At 53.6% G+C, this 13,670-nt stretch overlaps 1 protein-coding gene across 1 annotated transcript in view; it reads right to left on the minus strand.

Moving 5' to 3' along the window:
- Gli2 (GLI family zinc finger 2) overlaps window positions 1-13,670 on the minus strand; it is a 239,491-nt gene that overhangs the window by 35,195 nt on the left and 190,626 nt on the right. The window contains exons 4-5 of the mRNA XM_076547213.1: window positions 3,914-4,116; window positions 2,570-2,755 (exon numbers count right to left, since the gene is read on the minus strand). Coding sequence (XP_076403328.1) covers window positions 2,570-2,755; window positions 3,914-4,116 — 389 coding nt within the window. The remainder of the gene's footprint in view (window positions 1-2,569; window positions 2,756-3,913; window positions 4,117-13,670) is intronic.

Genomic DNA, 13,670 nt, shown 5'->3' on the forward strand with positions numbered 1-13,670 from the left:
CTCAGAGAGCTAGGCTTAGAACTCCACCTAGAGGACGTGTTTGCTCATCCTAAGCAAGGTCCTAACTCTAGCCGCAGGAGAAACACTGTTATTTCTCTGTCCGTTGCATGCATGGCAGTGCATGGAGGTGCACACCCCAGCAGGCGCTCAGGAGCGCAGCCACAGTGTGACGCCTCGCTGCCCAGTTCTGCCTCTCCTGCTGTGTGGGCACACCTGCTCAACTTGGTCCCCTTGCCACGGCATCAATGCATCTGTCCACTTGCCAGTGATGTCCATGTTTCTGCGCTAGCCCTTGGAGGGAGGCTGCCCAGAGCGGCAGAAGCTGGCATGTGGGCATGACTCTGCGCTTGACCTCAGCACCTCCCTCCTTCCTCCTGCTGCTGTGGCTGGGTTTGCAACACTGGAAAACACTGTGTCCCAGATGCACCCTCCCTAATCCCTGACCCCAATCCCTTCTGTGGGAAAGGATGGGAAAGGAGCCCCACAGATGTCCTACACTGTGCTGAATCTTGGACCCAACACCTTCTTGGGGAAGGCACTGAAGGGTGGGACAGACACTAGACTGAATGTTGGCAGCATTACTTTGGCACTCAGCAGCCTCCCATCAGGGAACGGCAGGCATGGACAGAAACTTGACCTTGCATGTGTGGTGGCGGTGGGGAGCGGGGTGTCTTTAAGTCTCAGAGAGGCAGGACAAACCAGAGGAGGCAGGAAGCGTCTGGACAGACTTCCTGGAGAAGGAACACTTTCAGTCCCACCTCTGTAAAGAGATAGCTCAACTGGACAAGTGGAGAAGGCCACCGAGCAGAGCTGCAGCGGTGGATGTGGCCGGGAGCCCAGGAGTGGAGCCTAGGGTGTGAGTGGAGGCCTGGATGCTACGGGCCCACCCTGAATCTCGCAGCCTCGGCGGCCTCTAAACAGCTGCCACAGCCCGTTTCCAACCTGCTGCCCTGCAGGACCAGATGGCCTCTCTGTGGCAGGTCTGTCTCCCCCACCACGTGCCACTGTGGCATGAAGAAGCTGCTCCTGGCAGGGTGAGAGGAGAGGCGCCTGGAGGCGCCACCAGCCTAGTTCCTGACGGTTTCCACTCTGCTTAGCTTGCAGCCCTGCGTCCTTGCATAGCTCTAGGGTTGCTAGGTGGAACGGAGTCTGGACGGAGGGGACAACGGTACTGAGCTTCGGTGTCTTTCCCACGGGCAGGGGCTGCATGCCGACCCTGGGGCTCATGGTCAGGGGGCTACGTCACTCTGTGAGAGCAGCCACAGGGGTGGCTTCCGGTGAGAAGGAAGGACGTGGTGTCTGCTGTGCACCCCAGACCTCATCTGTCCAAGACTCCCGACCTCCCACCCAGCACATGCCCCGTCTTGTCACCGACAGCCCATCCTAGACCTGGCATTGACCTTGGCTCTTTAGGATGGTTTATAACTGTTGTCAACTCGGAAAGGTACGGAACCATCCAGGAGACACGTGTGTGGAGGATTTTCTGGATCGTGCCGACCGAGGTGAGAAGACCCACCCTGACTGTGAGCCACACCATGCTGTGGGCTGGGGTCCAGACTGAACACAGGAGAAGATGGCGTGTCTCTGCTTCTTGACTGGATGTGACATGCCCTGCTGCCTCGCGCTCCTGCCACCACGCCTTCCCCACCGTGACTGAAGTGTGAGCCGCAACAAATCTTCCTTCTTACAGCGCCTCTGTCAGGTTTTTTTTTTTTTAACTAGGGGTGGGGGTGTGAGGCATCCAATATTCGGTCACAGCAAAGAGGCAAGAAGGAACGTAAGTGCTGCGCTCCTCTTTCCCCGCATGTCCACGTCCGAGATGGGAACGCGTCTTACATCTCTAGCCAGTAATCTCCCTGAATGCAACTCACCTACGGCTCACAGACAGACGGGGTCTACTGCTGCCTGCCCCGACTCAGTTCTCAGATCAGCATGACTCCACAGCCCCATTTCACTCCAGCAAAGCCTTTAGCAAGCCCCAGCTGGGTGGCACGGCCCACCCCAGAACACTGGCCTCAGCACCATTCCCGCCTTTTGCTTGATTTCTACCCACCACACGGGTCTCCTGAGCCCAGCAGGAGCCACGGCTCAGACCCTTTGCATCCAGCTGATCCTCTGCTGGGACAGCTCTTCCCTGAGCTAGTGGGTGGACTCGCCTCTTCAGCTCTGTGCTTGGTTAGCATCCCCTGCACAGCTAGTGAGGGACACCTTTGTCTCCCTGACTCTCCGACTCTTTCTCGGAGTTGCATCCCATCACCCCAGGATGCGCCTCCATCCCTAGTTTACCCATCTCAGTTTACCAATTCCCGGTGCTGGGCGGTGTCTGCAGCTGCCACTACAGATTCTTCCCAAAGTTAAGCGAGTACGTTCTATTCTTTGCGATGACCACAGGGCTCTTGGCCACCCAGCCTCAGCCCCCATGGCAGCAGCGTCGACAGTGTTGGGGTGCACTGTGGACTCCCACTTGTGTCTCTTGCCTCCAGAGCGACTGAATGACTGCTTTTTGTGCCAGCCAGCCAGTCACCCTCGCCCCACACCATTTCCCCTCCGTGCTCCCTCGGCGACTCACCATCCACAGGATTGAGGTAGTCATGGAGATGGGGTGCGCTGGCGGCACCTCCACTCTGCATTAGCAGGTCCCCATAAGGTGTAGGGTGGCTTGCCATGAGGGTCATCTGGTGGTAATAGTCTGAAGGGTTGGCAGCCGGGGCAGCAAGACCAAAGAGCCCTCTCTCTTTCAGATGCTCGTGGGCCACTGCCACAGAAGGGAAGAGAGAGAAACCGTCAGAATTTACTGTCCAAGGGAGGGCTCGGCAGTTAAGCATACACACTGCTGCTGCCGAGGGCCTGAGTTCAGTCCCCAGCACACATGGTGAGTGGCTCACAGCTACCCGTCACTCCAGCTCCAGGAGATCTAATACTCTCTTCAGGCCTCTGGAGGAACCTATGCAAACATGCATGCACACACACATGGAATGAAAAAAGATAAATAAAATCTAAAAAAGCAGAATTTACTGTTTGAGGAAGTAAAAAGAAATGCACCCCTGGCCTGGAGTCTCAACGGGGAAATATCTTCCTCAGCTGCTCTCTGCTGTCTTTTGGAGGCAGGGTCTCTCACTGAACCTGGACCTCACTGATTCTGCTAGACTGGCCAGCAAGAGGACCTCAGTCTCTGTCTACCCAGGGCTGGGAGTCCAATGGATTACCACTAGGCCCTACTTTTTGTTTCTTTTCTTTTTTAAAAACTTGAGTTCTGGATGATTGAACTCAGACTTGCCAACTGAGCTGCCTCTTCAGCCCCCAGGATAGAATTTAGATCTGAGAGAGTCACTATATTACACGACGACTCACTTCTGGTTCAAATCAACCTGATCCAGTGGGTTGGTCCCTTCTAAGCCTCTGAGCTGACACAAAGTCACTGGTCTGTCCCTGGGGGTTGGGGCCTCAGCTGCCTGTAACTCAGCTCCAGGGGATCCCTGGGGGTTAGGACACCATCTGTGTTGATCGGCACAGAGACAGAAAACAGAGATCCGGGCAGCAGCTAGCTCTGCTCTGCCTTCCTTTTGATGTTCAGTTCCTGGAGATATTCCTACACAATAGCCCTTACTTAACACTGGCTTCTGCAGCCTTTGGTGTGTTGCAAGCAGCGGTCTGTTCCTATGATGTGGCTGCTATGGTCTGGTATCCCTCAGTGGCTCATGTATGAAAACTTGGGTCCGCAGTGCAATGTGCAGAGGTGGTCCTTTGGGGAAATGACTGGATCATGAGGGCTTTGACGTAATCAATAGCTCCATCCATTGATGAAATCGTAATTTTACATGTTATTGGAAGACGATGGACCACAGCCTGGCTGTGTGGACAGAGCCACCGAGTCACCCAGTGTCCCTGCTGCTCCTGCTCCAGCACCACTTACCATCAGCAGGGCTGAGGCCCCTGGCTGCAGAGATCATTGAGAGTGTGGGGCTGCTGTGTACAGACCGGAGGTAGTGCTCCATATGGGGGTTCACGTAGGGGTGGTGCGCACCGAAGGGGGACTCCCCGGGGCCGGCGGGGTGTGGAGAAAGTCGGATCAAGGAGATATCTGAGATGACAGGGCTGCCACTCAGGGTGGGAGGCCTGTGGAGACAAAAGGTGATATTCTCAGAAAGGCCCGTGGGGCACAGGAGAAGCCATCGCCATGGACAGGTGCCCACAGAGAGACTTCCCACAGAAGCTTGTCCTGCCGACCCTCCATGCCAACCTCCCTCAGTCGTCTCTAGCTTAGAGTCAGACCTTGGAAGACTCAGCCAGGGGCCCCAGACCAGAAGCCCCATGGGGTTTGAGAGAGGGCTTAGTGGGTAAAGTGCTTGCCTTGCAAGCCTGAGGATCCAAATCCAACCCCCAGAGATAGTGGTAGGAACCGGGAGTGGTGGCATGGGCTTGTAGCTGCAGCCTTGTTGAGATGGAGGAAGACACAGGCAGACCCCTGGAACATACTGGCTAGCCAGGTTTGCTACCTGGCAACGTTCAAGGCCCGTAGAGACCCTGTTTCACACCAAAGGTGGAAGGCACCCGAGGAACGACACTTGGGAGGTTGTGCTCTGACTCAGTGGGCTTGTGCGCACTCACAGAAAGGACGCTGCACACTCACATCGCCAGCGCTACAATCCCGGTAGTGGAACTCTGAGCACTTCCCCTTGGGTTTGCTGGGCCTAGGCTCAGCTGACCCACATGTGTGGGCTGCAGCCCTGCTCCTGTGTGCCTGCACATGTCAATGCATGGGCAATGCATGCATGCTAGGAACATGGACAGGACACAGACCAACCATGACAATACCAGCTCCAGAAATGAGATCCTAAGAGCTCACTGCAAACAGGCTGAGCAAAAGGCTGGATCTGCAAGGGCAAATGTTTAGCTTCAGTCAGATCACTCAGATGAGGGGCCATTGGTGAAGGAGAAGTTCAAGATTCAGGATCAGTTTTTCTGTGTGAGGTGTGTGTGTGTGTGAGAGAGAGAGAGAGAGAGAGAGAGAGAGAGAGAGAGAGAGAGAGAGAGAGAGAGAGAGAGAGAGAGAGAGAGACCCCTGGGCAACTCCCTGACTGAAGCTCCTTCACAAACTTATTCTCACCTCCCAAAGAACACTGCTAGGGTCTCAGGTTGGTCTCCCAGGGCCACTGGGGAAATACTAGGTTCAAAAAATAAGACAGAGTGGTTGAGGAAGACACTTGATGCCACCCCTTGGTCTCCACATCTATGCACATATGTGCATAGGTACTTAAACACACACAAACATATACACATGCATATCCTCACTCACATACACATATGAAAGTCATGAGTCTCGCCCAAGAGCCAGACTGGAAGTCAGCCTCTGCCCTCAGGTGGTCCGTTGGACATGCTGGCATTTCCAGTTCACTAAGACACAAGCTTCCTCTCACTGCATCCTCCCTGGCACTTTCCCCGGCAGTTCTGCCTGGTGGTCCCTCTGAGGCATCACTTAGCTGGTTTCCAGCTGATCCTGGTGTGTGTGTGTGTGTGTGTGTGTGTGTGTGTGTGTGTGTGTGTGTGTGTGTGTGTGTGTGTCTAAAAGGCCACCCCTACATGTGTAGGCAGGGTGTGGACTTTGGGGACAGACAGATGGAGGTCTAAATCTCTGTGTTGCCACTCTTGTGTGGCCTGATACCACACCCCTTAGAGCTGAGTGTTTCTGGCCTGTGGGCTGGTGCGGGTGTAGATGGAAGAGCAGGTGTAGACAGGTGAACAGCAAGTGTGCAGAGGAGCTGTACCAGGCGCTTAGTAGGTGCTGAGCCGGTACTTCCCCATCTCACATTGAACAACACGGGAACACAGAGTTCAGCAGGCAGAGCACACCCGGCTCACCCTCCTGACATGCCCAGCTCACGCCCCCTTCTCACATGTCAGCACAGGAGTTCTGGCAGGAGACTAAAGGAGAAGTTGAGGTGATGAGGACCCCACGTGGCCGGCCACGTGCACCCTAGTACCAAGACTGGGCCTGAGCTAGCACGCCCAGACCCTTGGTAATGGGTCCCCGGGGAGCTAGAATGACGGCAGCCATGTCTTCCTGGAGGGGCGGTCTGAGAGTGCTTCAGGCTGGGAGCAGGAGCAAAGTTTTCACAGATGGGGATCTGAAGGGAGGGAGGGCGTGGGCTGTGAAGCCTGGAACAGCCCTGGGGCAGGAATGGACGTGTTCCATCCTAATGGATTGAGAGGAGGGGAAGGAAATGGGAGGGGGTGTGGGGGGAGGAGTGAGGGGGCCCTGAGCCCCACCCAGCAATGCCTGTCTGGGAAAGTGAACAGCGTGCTGACTCACCCAGACTCAACCTGAGCACCTGGGTGGGAGAGGGTGGGAGGAACCCACCCTCAGCAGCTGAGACAGGACCATGAGGCCAGAGCCAGGCAGAAGCCTATGTCCCATCTCACAGATAACTACTGGAACCCAAAGAGATGTTGGCATGATCATGAGGGGCCAGTGAAGGCAATAAGTTGAAACCCTAGGAGTTGACGGTCCCTTGCATGATCTGGAGCCTCTATGAAGATGGGAAAGAAGAGGCTAGACTCTTGACTGTCAGCCCACACCTCTCCTGGGCTGGCTTCTGGGGTGACCTGTGACCTGTAGACAGGCTACAACTCTGACCCCAGCTACCACCTTCTCATCTGCACACTTCTCAGCTGCTCTCATTTCTCTCCCAAGAGTGACATCAGAAGCCCCTTGCCCAAGAAGCTTCCTAGATCCAGGTCAAGGTTGGATACCCTGTGAGCTGCTCCTGTGGAAGATGGAGCCTTTCCCATTTTGAGCTTAGCTGATGACTGGGCTCCCTTGGGAGAAATGACAGGTGGTGACATGCTCAAGCTTGTCCTATGTCCCTGGTGGGTGGACAGGCCCAGGAGTAGGCAACCACTAGGTCTGCTTGCCAAGTACTAAGCCTATGCTCACTAGAGGCCATGCTACTGTGTCAAATAGATGGATGATGGATGGATGGATGGTTGATGGATGGGTAGATGGTTGATAGATAGATGATGGATGGATGGATGGATGGGTGGAATGGGTGAGTGGATGGATGGATGGTTGATAGATGGATGATGGATGGATGGATGGATGGGTGGATGGATGGATGGAATGGGTGAGTAGATGGATGGATGGTTGATAGATGGATGATGGATGAATGGAATGGGTGAGTGGATGGATGGACAGATGGGTGGATGGATGGATGGTGAATGGATGGATGGTGGATGGATGATGGATGGAGATGACCAGTGAGAATAGCAGGCACAATAGCAAAAGACCTGGGTTCCATTTTAGCTTATCTTGGCTTACTCTGAGCTGTGTGACTGGGAGAAAACTGTGTGCCTTCTCTGTGCCTGTCTCTTCATGAGCAAAGAGCCATCACAGCCATGAGTCTATGGGCTGGAGAGGAGGAAAAACATGTGCCGAAGGCATGGGGGAAGCTGGGGACGTTTCCCAGACACACATCTGCATCCCTGGAACCTGTGGTCAACTGCATGGGACATGGCAGACACGGCAAAGGCAAAGTCTGAGATGATACTAGTGGCCAGTCCTAGACGTCATCACAGGTTCCTCAGAGGTCGGGAAGCACAATGGAGAGAGCCATGGGACCTGGAGGCAGAGATCAGAGTCCCAAATCGAGGAATGCTAGGAACCGCCAGGGGACCAGAAGCTAGAAGAGGAGAGCAGGTTCTCTGTGAGCCTCTACAGCACAGTGCCATCTTGCCATCAGCCTGGTGAGGCTGCCCTGTGGCTTCCTATTCCCAGAGCTGGGAAAGAATGTATTTCCACAGCTTTAAGGCCCCGATTTGTGCCAACTTGTGGCTGATGAAGATCCTGTCCCAGGGTGGGGTCAGCCCTTGAGGGGCAGGAGGTGCCACCCTCGTCATCCCAGTCCCTTTAGTGACTATGGGACTCTCAGAGACTAGAGCTCATGTGTTATTTCTGGAGATGACCCAAGTCCAGGTGGGTGCACCTTCTGTGGCAGCCAAGGACAATGAGAAGCCCTCCATATCAGGCTGGGGTGCTCTGGGAAGGGAGAGTGTGTAAGCCCTGTGTTCCCCCCTCTGTTCTTACAGGGCTCCAGAACGTGCCTTCCCGCCGCCACCGGGATTACACGGTCACTGATTCCCCATAGCAGAAACCACCCGGCGTGACACACCAAGCCGTAGGCTCCGGGGGACTGTCAGCCTGTGTGCTCCAGCCCCACCTCTGGGCCAAGATGCCTGCCACCCACCAGGATCACAATGCTGTGATGGGCAGGCCATGCGAAGCAGCAGGGAACCTGTGTCCTCATGCTAAGCTGCTGGGAACAAGCAGCTGAATCCCAGCACCCATGGCGTCTTCTTTCTCTTTCAGGACCCCACCAGGGCCCGCTGACCTGTCAGAAGGGAAATGAACTCGCCAATGCCCAGCCTTGCTGCCTGGCCTCTCTGTTTTCCTCTCTGCCGGAGTGGGCAGGGCCTGTGTCCATTCCTGCAGAGCCAGCAGGCCTGTGCGGGCCGCCTAGGCCCTCCCAGCACCCAGAACATCCCCTCAAAGCTCACTCCTCCTTCTTCCTGAGGGGCTTTGTTGCTTTGGGTTTTGTTGGGTTTCTTTGCTTTGTTTTGTATGGGAAGCTAGACATTGGCAAGCTTGCTCATTATGTTTTCTATACATCTACTTGGAAAGTTCCAAAAAAAAAAAAAAACCCAAAACACCTCATTTAAAAAAACAAAACAAAACAAACAAACAAAAAAAAAAACCACATGTATTCAGGGCAATGGCAATTTCAGAGTTCCAGCAGGTTCGTTATTTGTTTTTGGTGGTGCCGGATCTAGCACTTCATGAACCCTAAGCAAAACCTCTACTCTGGACTATATTCTGGCCCAGGAAAGGATGAAATCTTTTTTTTTTTTTTAATGTGTATATTGTCGGGCTTGGCGGCATATGCCTTTAATCTCAGCACTCAGGAGGCAGAAGTAGAGGCAGGCAGATGGATGGCTTTGAGTCTGAAGCCAACCTGTTCTACATAGAGAGTTCTAGGCCAGCCAGAGCTACAATGTGAGAGAGATCCTGTCTCAAAAACAACTGTGTGTGTGTGTGTGTGTGTGTGTGTGTGTGTGTGTGTGTGTGTGTGTGATTCTTTGTTATTCTTCAGGCATCATCCACTTGGTGTTTTGAGACAGTGTCTCTTGCTGGTCTGGAATTCAGCTTGGGCTAGGCAGGCTTGCCAGGGAGCTGGGATCCCCTTACTTCTGCCTCCCCAGTACCAGGATTACACGCATGTGCTGCCACACCCAGTGTCTCTCCCCTCCTTCCTTTTAATGTGTGTTCTGGGAATCAGACTCTGACAAAGCTATCTCGCTCTCCTGCTGTGGCTCAGCTGCTCAACCCCGTGGGTGGGAGCTCTTGTTGGCAAGGCCACCTAGCAAAAATCTGGCACCATCCTGGAGGGTGAAAATGTGAACCCTGTGACTCGGAAATTCCAACCCCCGGGTGAATTACAGAAGCCACTACACAAGATGTCCAGAGGACGGGACAAGGGTGGCCCAGCAGCCATGTTGAAAGGCACAAGCACACCCCAGATGCCTGGAGATACAGACTGCTGGAGAGTAGCAAGAATGAATGAACCAACAAACAATGGACAAATGAATGAAGGAATGAAGGGAGAGTAGATGAAATACTGACCGTCAAGTATGAAATCCAAGTTCTCAAAGAAAATGCCTGCCATAGTGGTATTTATAGAAAGAGCCACAAAGCAAAACCTGAGCCATACACTGTTAGGGAAATGAGTAGCCACGATCTATAAAATTCTCATCCAAGTCAACAGCACTGTTAGAGGTGTGTGCCAAAGAGAAAATATCAGGGAAACTGGGGACAAATTGCAGACAACAGAGAAGTGACAGCCATTGGGCCGAGAAGTGGGACATATGGGCCCCCAAGGTTCCAGCTCATCCCCAATCCTTTACTGGAACTCCAGAGGTGGAGGCTGGATGATCAGGAGTTCAAGGTCATTCCTGACTACATGGGAAGTTAGAGGTCTGCCTGGGCTACATGAGACTGGGAAAAACAACATCAGTATTAATAAAAGAAGCCAGCAGGCAGGAAAAGACTGGAAACTCTTTGCTGCCTGGACTTCATACAACCAACAGAACATGCTAAAAAAAAAAAAAAAAAAAAAAGCCCACGATAGGTAAATTATTGTGTGAGTTAGGTGCTATGTAAATGACCTACACAAGGTCACGTGGCTCCTGGCCAGTGCTCTTGGGCATTTTCTCTAAGCTAGGTGATTGGCTTTAACTGTAACTTGACACAATTTAGAATCACCTGGGAAAGGTTTCAGTGAAGGATTATCAAGATTAGGCTGTTCTGTGGTCATGTCTTTGGGGAACTGTCTTGATTACAACATCTGATGTGTGAAGACCCGCCAACTGTGGGTGGCATCATTCCCTAGGCAGGGGCCCCTGACCTGTCTTGGACAGAGTGGTCTCTTCTTCTGACTGCAGATGGAATGTGACAGTGGCTTCAGGCTCCTGGCTCCTTGACTTCCCCCCGGCCCCCAACGATGGACTGTGACTTGGAATGTGAGCCCAATAAACCCTTCATCCCCCAAGGTGCTTCTGTCATAGTATTTCATCACAGCAACAGGTATGAAATCAAGACAATAACCCATTCCCATTTTCTCTGGGATGCCTTTCCTTTCTTAAAAACTCTATTTGTATTTCTGGCCCCATGTTCCTGGTCCAGTTTATTGCCCTGGGACACAAGAACCTGGGTGTTTTGGTGGGTTCCCTGGGATTCAGATCCACTCCTGTACCACTCAGGCTGGGCACAGGATCAGAGTCTGTGGTCTGTCCCCACAGACCTTTCTAATCTGCTTGTCCATGGTATTTAGCAGACCCAGATTTTGGAGAAAGGATGGCTGTGAGGATCCAGGCCTCTGGTCAGAGGTTGCCGGAGCGGGTGAGGACCCTGGGGTGGAGAATGGAGAGGCTGCCGGGCTGTAGTGAAAAACTTATATGAGCTACTAGAAAGCATTCCAGGAGTTTGCAGCTGTCTTCCTGTTACACAGGTGTCCTGTCAGAGCTGAGGATGACGTGTGCTGCTTGGGTCCCTGCTGGTTAGCTCCAGCCCTGTCTGGTGGATTCGTTCTATGCAGATGCACATGCATCCACAGTGGACCCTACTGCTCCCCACTCCTGCTACAGAGCCCATGCTCACCAGAGCCCGTTGAATCTGGCTTTCCCCGCCACCCCTCAGCAGAGCTCTTGTAGAGCAATCAGTACTTGGAGCTGACCCCAGAGCAGATATCTCACTAAATAAACACTGATGTTTGTGTAGGGAAATGAGGTCATAAACCGGAGGCCACAAAGGCCATACAGAGGGGTCCTGAAAAACCCAGCTGCAGCAGTTAGCAGAGATTGGTCACACCCACACACTCTTTCTTTATCTCAGCTCCCCCCAGAGCCAGAAGGGCAGGAAGGCACTGCTGTTTCACCCACCCAGAGCTCCAGATGTGTGAACTACTAGAGGGAGGGCCTGGGGATGAAGCTCAGTGGGGAGAGTGTGCTTACTTAGTGTGCATGAAGAACTGGTTCCATCCTTAGCATCAAATACCTCAGATGTGCTAGAACACGCCCACAGCTCCAGCACTGTGGAGGGCGGAGGATCGGGCAGCCAAGACCATCCTTGGCTACAGGGTGGATTAGATGCTGGCCTGGGCTACATGAGATGGTGCCTCAGAAAAGAAGAAAAATAAAGAGTTCAAAGATAAGAGCTAGCTGTCAGGGAGACATTTTGCATCAAGGTGCTTGACTTTCAGGCAGAGAAGTGCTGGGAGGTGGGGTGGTGAGAGGTGGGGTGCTGGGAGATGGGGTGCTGAGAGGTGGAGTGCCAGGGCTCAAGATAGACTCAGACTTGCTGCAGGCAAGTAGTGGGGCTAGAGACACAGCTGGGCTTGGGAAAAGGCCAGGAGAGACTCGCCAAGCTGAACAATCTTTCTAGGGGACCCGGGCACTGGCTACCATCTGGGGATGTGGAGTCCTGGTCTACAGTAGAAGCCACCCTTGGCTGAGCACTGCTGAGGGGAATCTTCTAGACAGTCAAATCCACGGGTGTGACTAGGCAAGGGCAGGGGGAGGAAGAGGAGGAAGATGTCTTCAGGAAAGCAGTCTGTAGGGATGGAGGACAGGCACGGCAGACTTGGCATCTCAGTCTTGCCGAGAGCTGTGTGGAATGTGGGTTGATCCTCCTGGGCTAAAATAAACCTTCTCTCAAAGGCAGTGCCCACTAGTGCGTGCCTGGGGAAGGTTCCCTCCTCAGCAGCTCTGTACCTGTCCCTCACGGGATCCAGGCAGTCCCTGTGGGCTGGGTTAGGCAGAGGAGGCAGGCCTCCCTGCTGATAAAGGCTCCCATGCCTGCTTTCCTGTGCTAGGCTCCACAGCACTCCCAGCCTATCAACTTACCATCTGCCCCCCTCCCCCACTCCTTTCTCTTTCTTTTCTGTGTGTGCAGGACGTGTGTGTCTATGGGTACACACTCAGGTATGAATACAGCCGTGCAAGTGACACGCACTGTTCCACACACAGTGTGCTACTCAGTTTTCCAGAATCTCAGAAAGAAGAAAAGGTTGGGGCTGGGTCGATGGCTCAGTTGCTGAAGTGCCCGTCACTCAAGAATGAAGACCAGAGTTCGAGTCCCCGAACTCATTTACTAAAATAAAAGCAGTCGTGGTGGTGGACCCTTGTAATCCCAGTGTGTGGACTCCTGGGGCAGCTTAGCCTAATCTCGGGGTTCTGAGCATGAGAGGAAGGCTCTGTTTCAAAAGCCAAGGTGGATGGTGATAGAGGAACTGACCTCTGGCTTGCACGTGGACATGGACATGCACACACACACACACACACACACACACACACACACACACACACACACACTTTTAAAAAGTTTAGAAAGTCCGCAGGCACTGAGCCCTGTTGATTTGTGTCTGTGGTGGCTGAGGACTTCACATGGGGCAAAGAGGAGGTGATGGGGCAGCTTCTTGGCCAGGTCCCAACATCCTTTCCAAGAGCAACACCAGCAATGGCCCCTTCCTCTCACGGAGCTCCCACCACTTACCACAGCACCGCAGGATGGGGACCAAGCCTCGAACAGGGGCTTTGGGCAGCATTCTCATCTAGACCCAGATGACAGCACATGCCATACGCAACACCTCACGTATCTCACCCTCACGTGAGTCCCGCCAGTGCCGTGCGGTTCCTGTTCACATCACCGCGACAAGTCCCCTGACAGAGTGACGTGGGAAGGAAGGCTTGCGTCACGGTTTAAGGGGTGCAGTCTTCCTGGCGGGGAAGGTGTCTGAGGCAGCTGGGCACACTGCATCCAGTCAGGACCCCAGCCCATGCGAGGGTACCACCCACGCTGAGAGAGAGCGGGCCTTCTTAATTACCGAATCTAGAAACTCCCTCACAGACACAGCTAGAGGTTTTTCTCCCAGGAAATTCTACATACTGTCAAGCTGACGATGTTAACCATTACAAGGGTGCACACACACACACACACACACACACACACACACTGAGGCTCACCCTTAACTAGCCAGCCCCTGTTTGTAAGGAGAATTCACAGCAGGATCCACATCCCAGCCCTACCCACTTCTGCCTCCATCCTGAGAGCGTGGAGTGGCAAA

Source organism: Peromyscus maniculatus, chromosome 11, assembly GCF_049852395.1.
Source record: "Peromyscus maniculatus bairdii isolate BWxNUB_F1_BW_parent chromosome 11, HU_Pman_BW_mat_3.1, whole genome shotgun sequence".
In the NCBI taxonomy this organism is placed as follows: domain Eukaryota; kingdom Metazoa; phylum Chordata; class Mammalia; order Rodentia; family Cricetidae; genus Peromyscus; species Peromyscus maniculatus.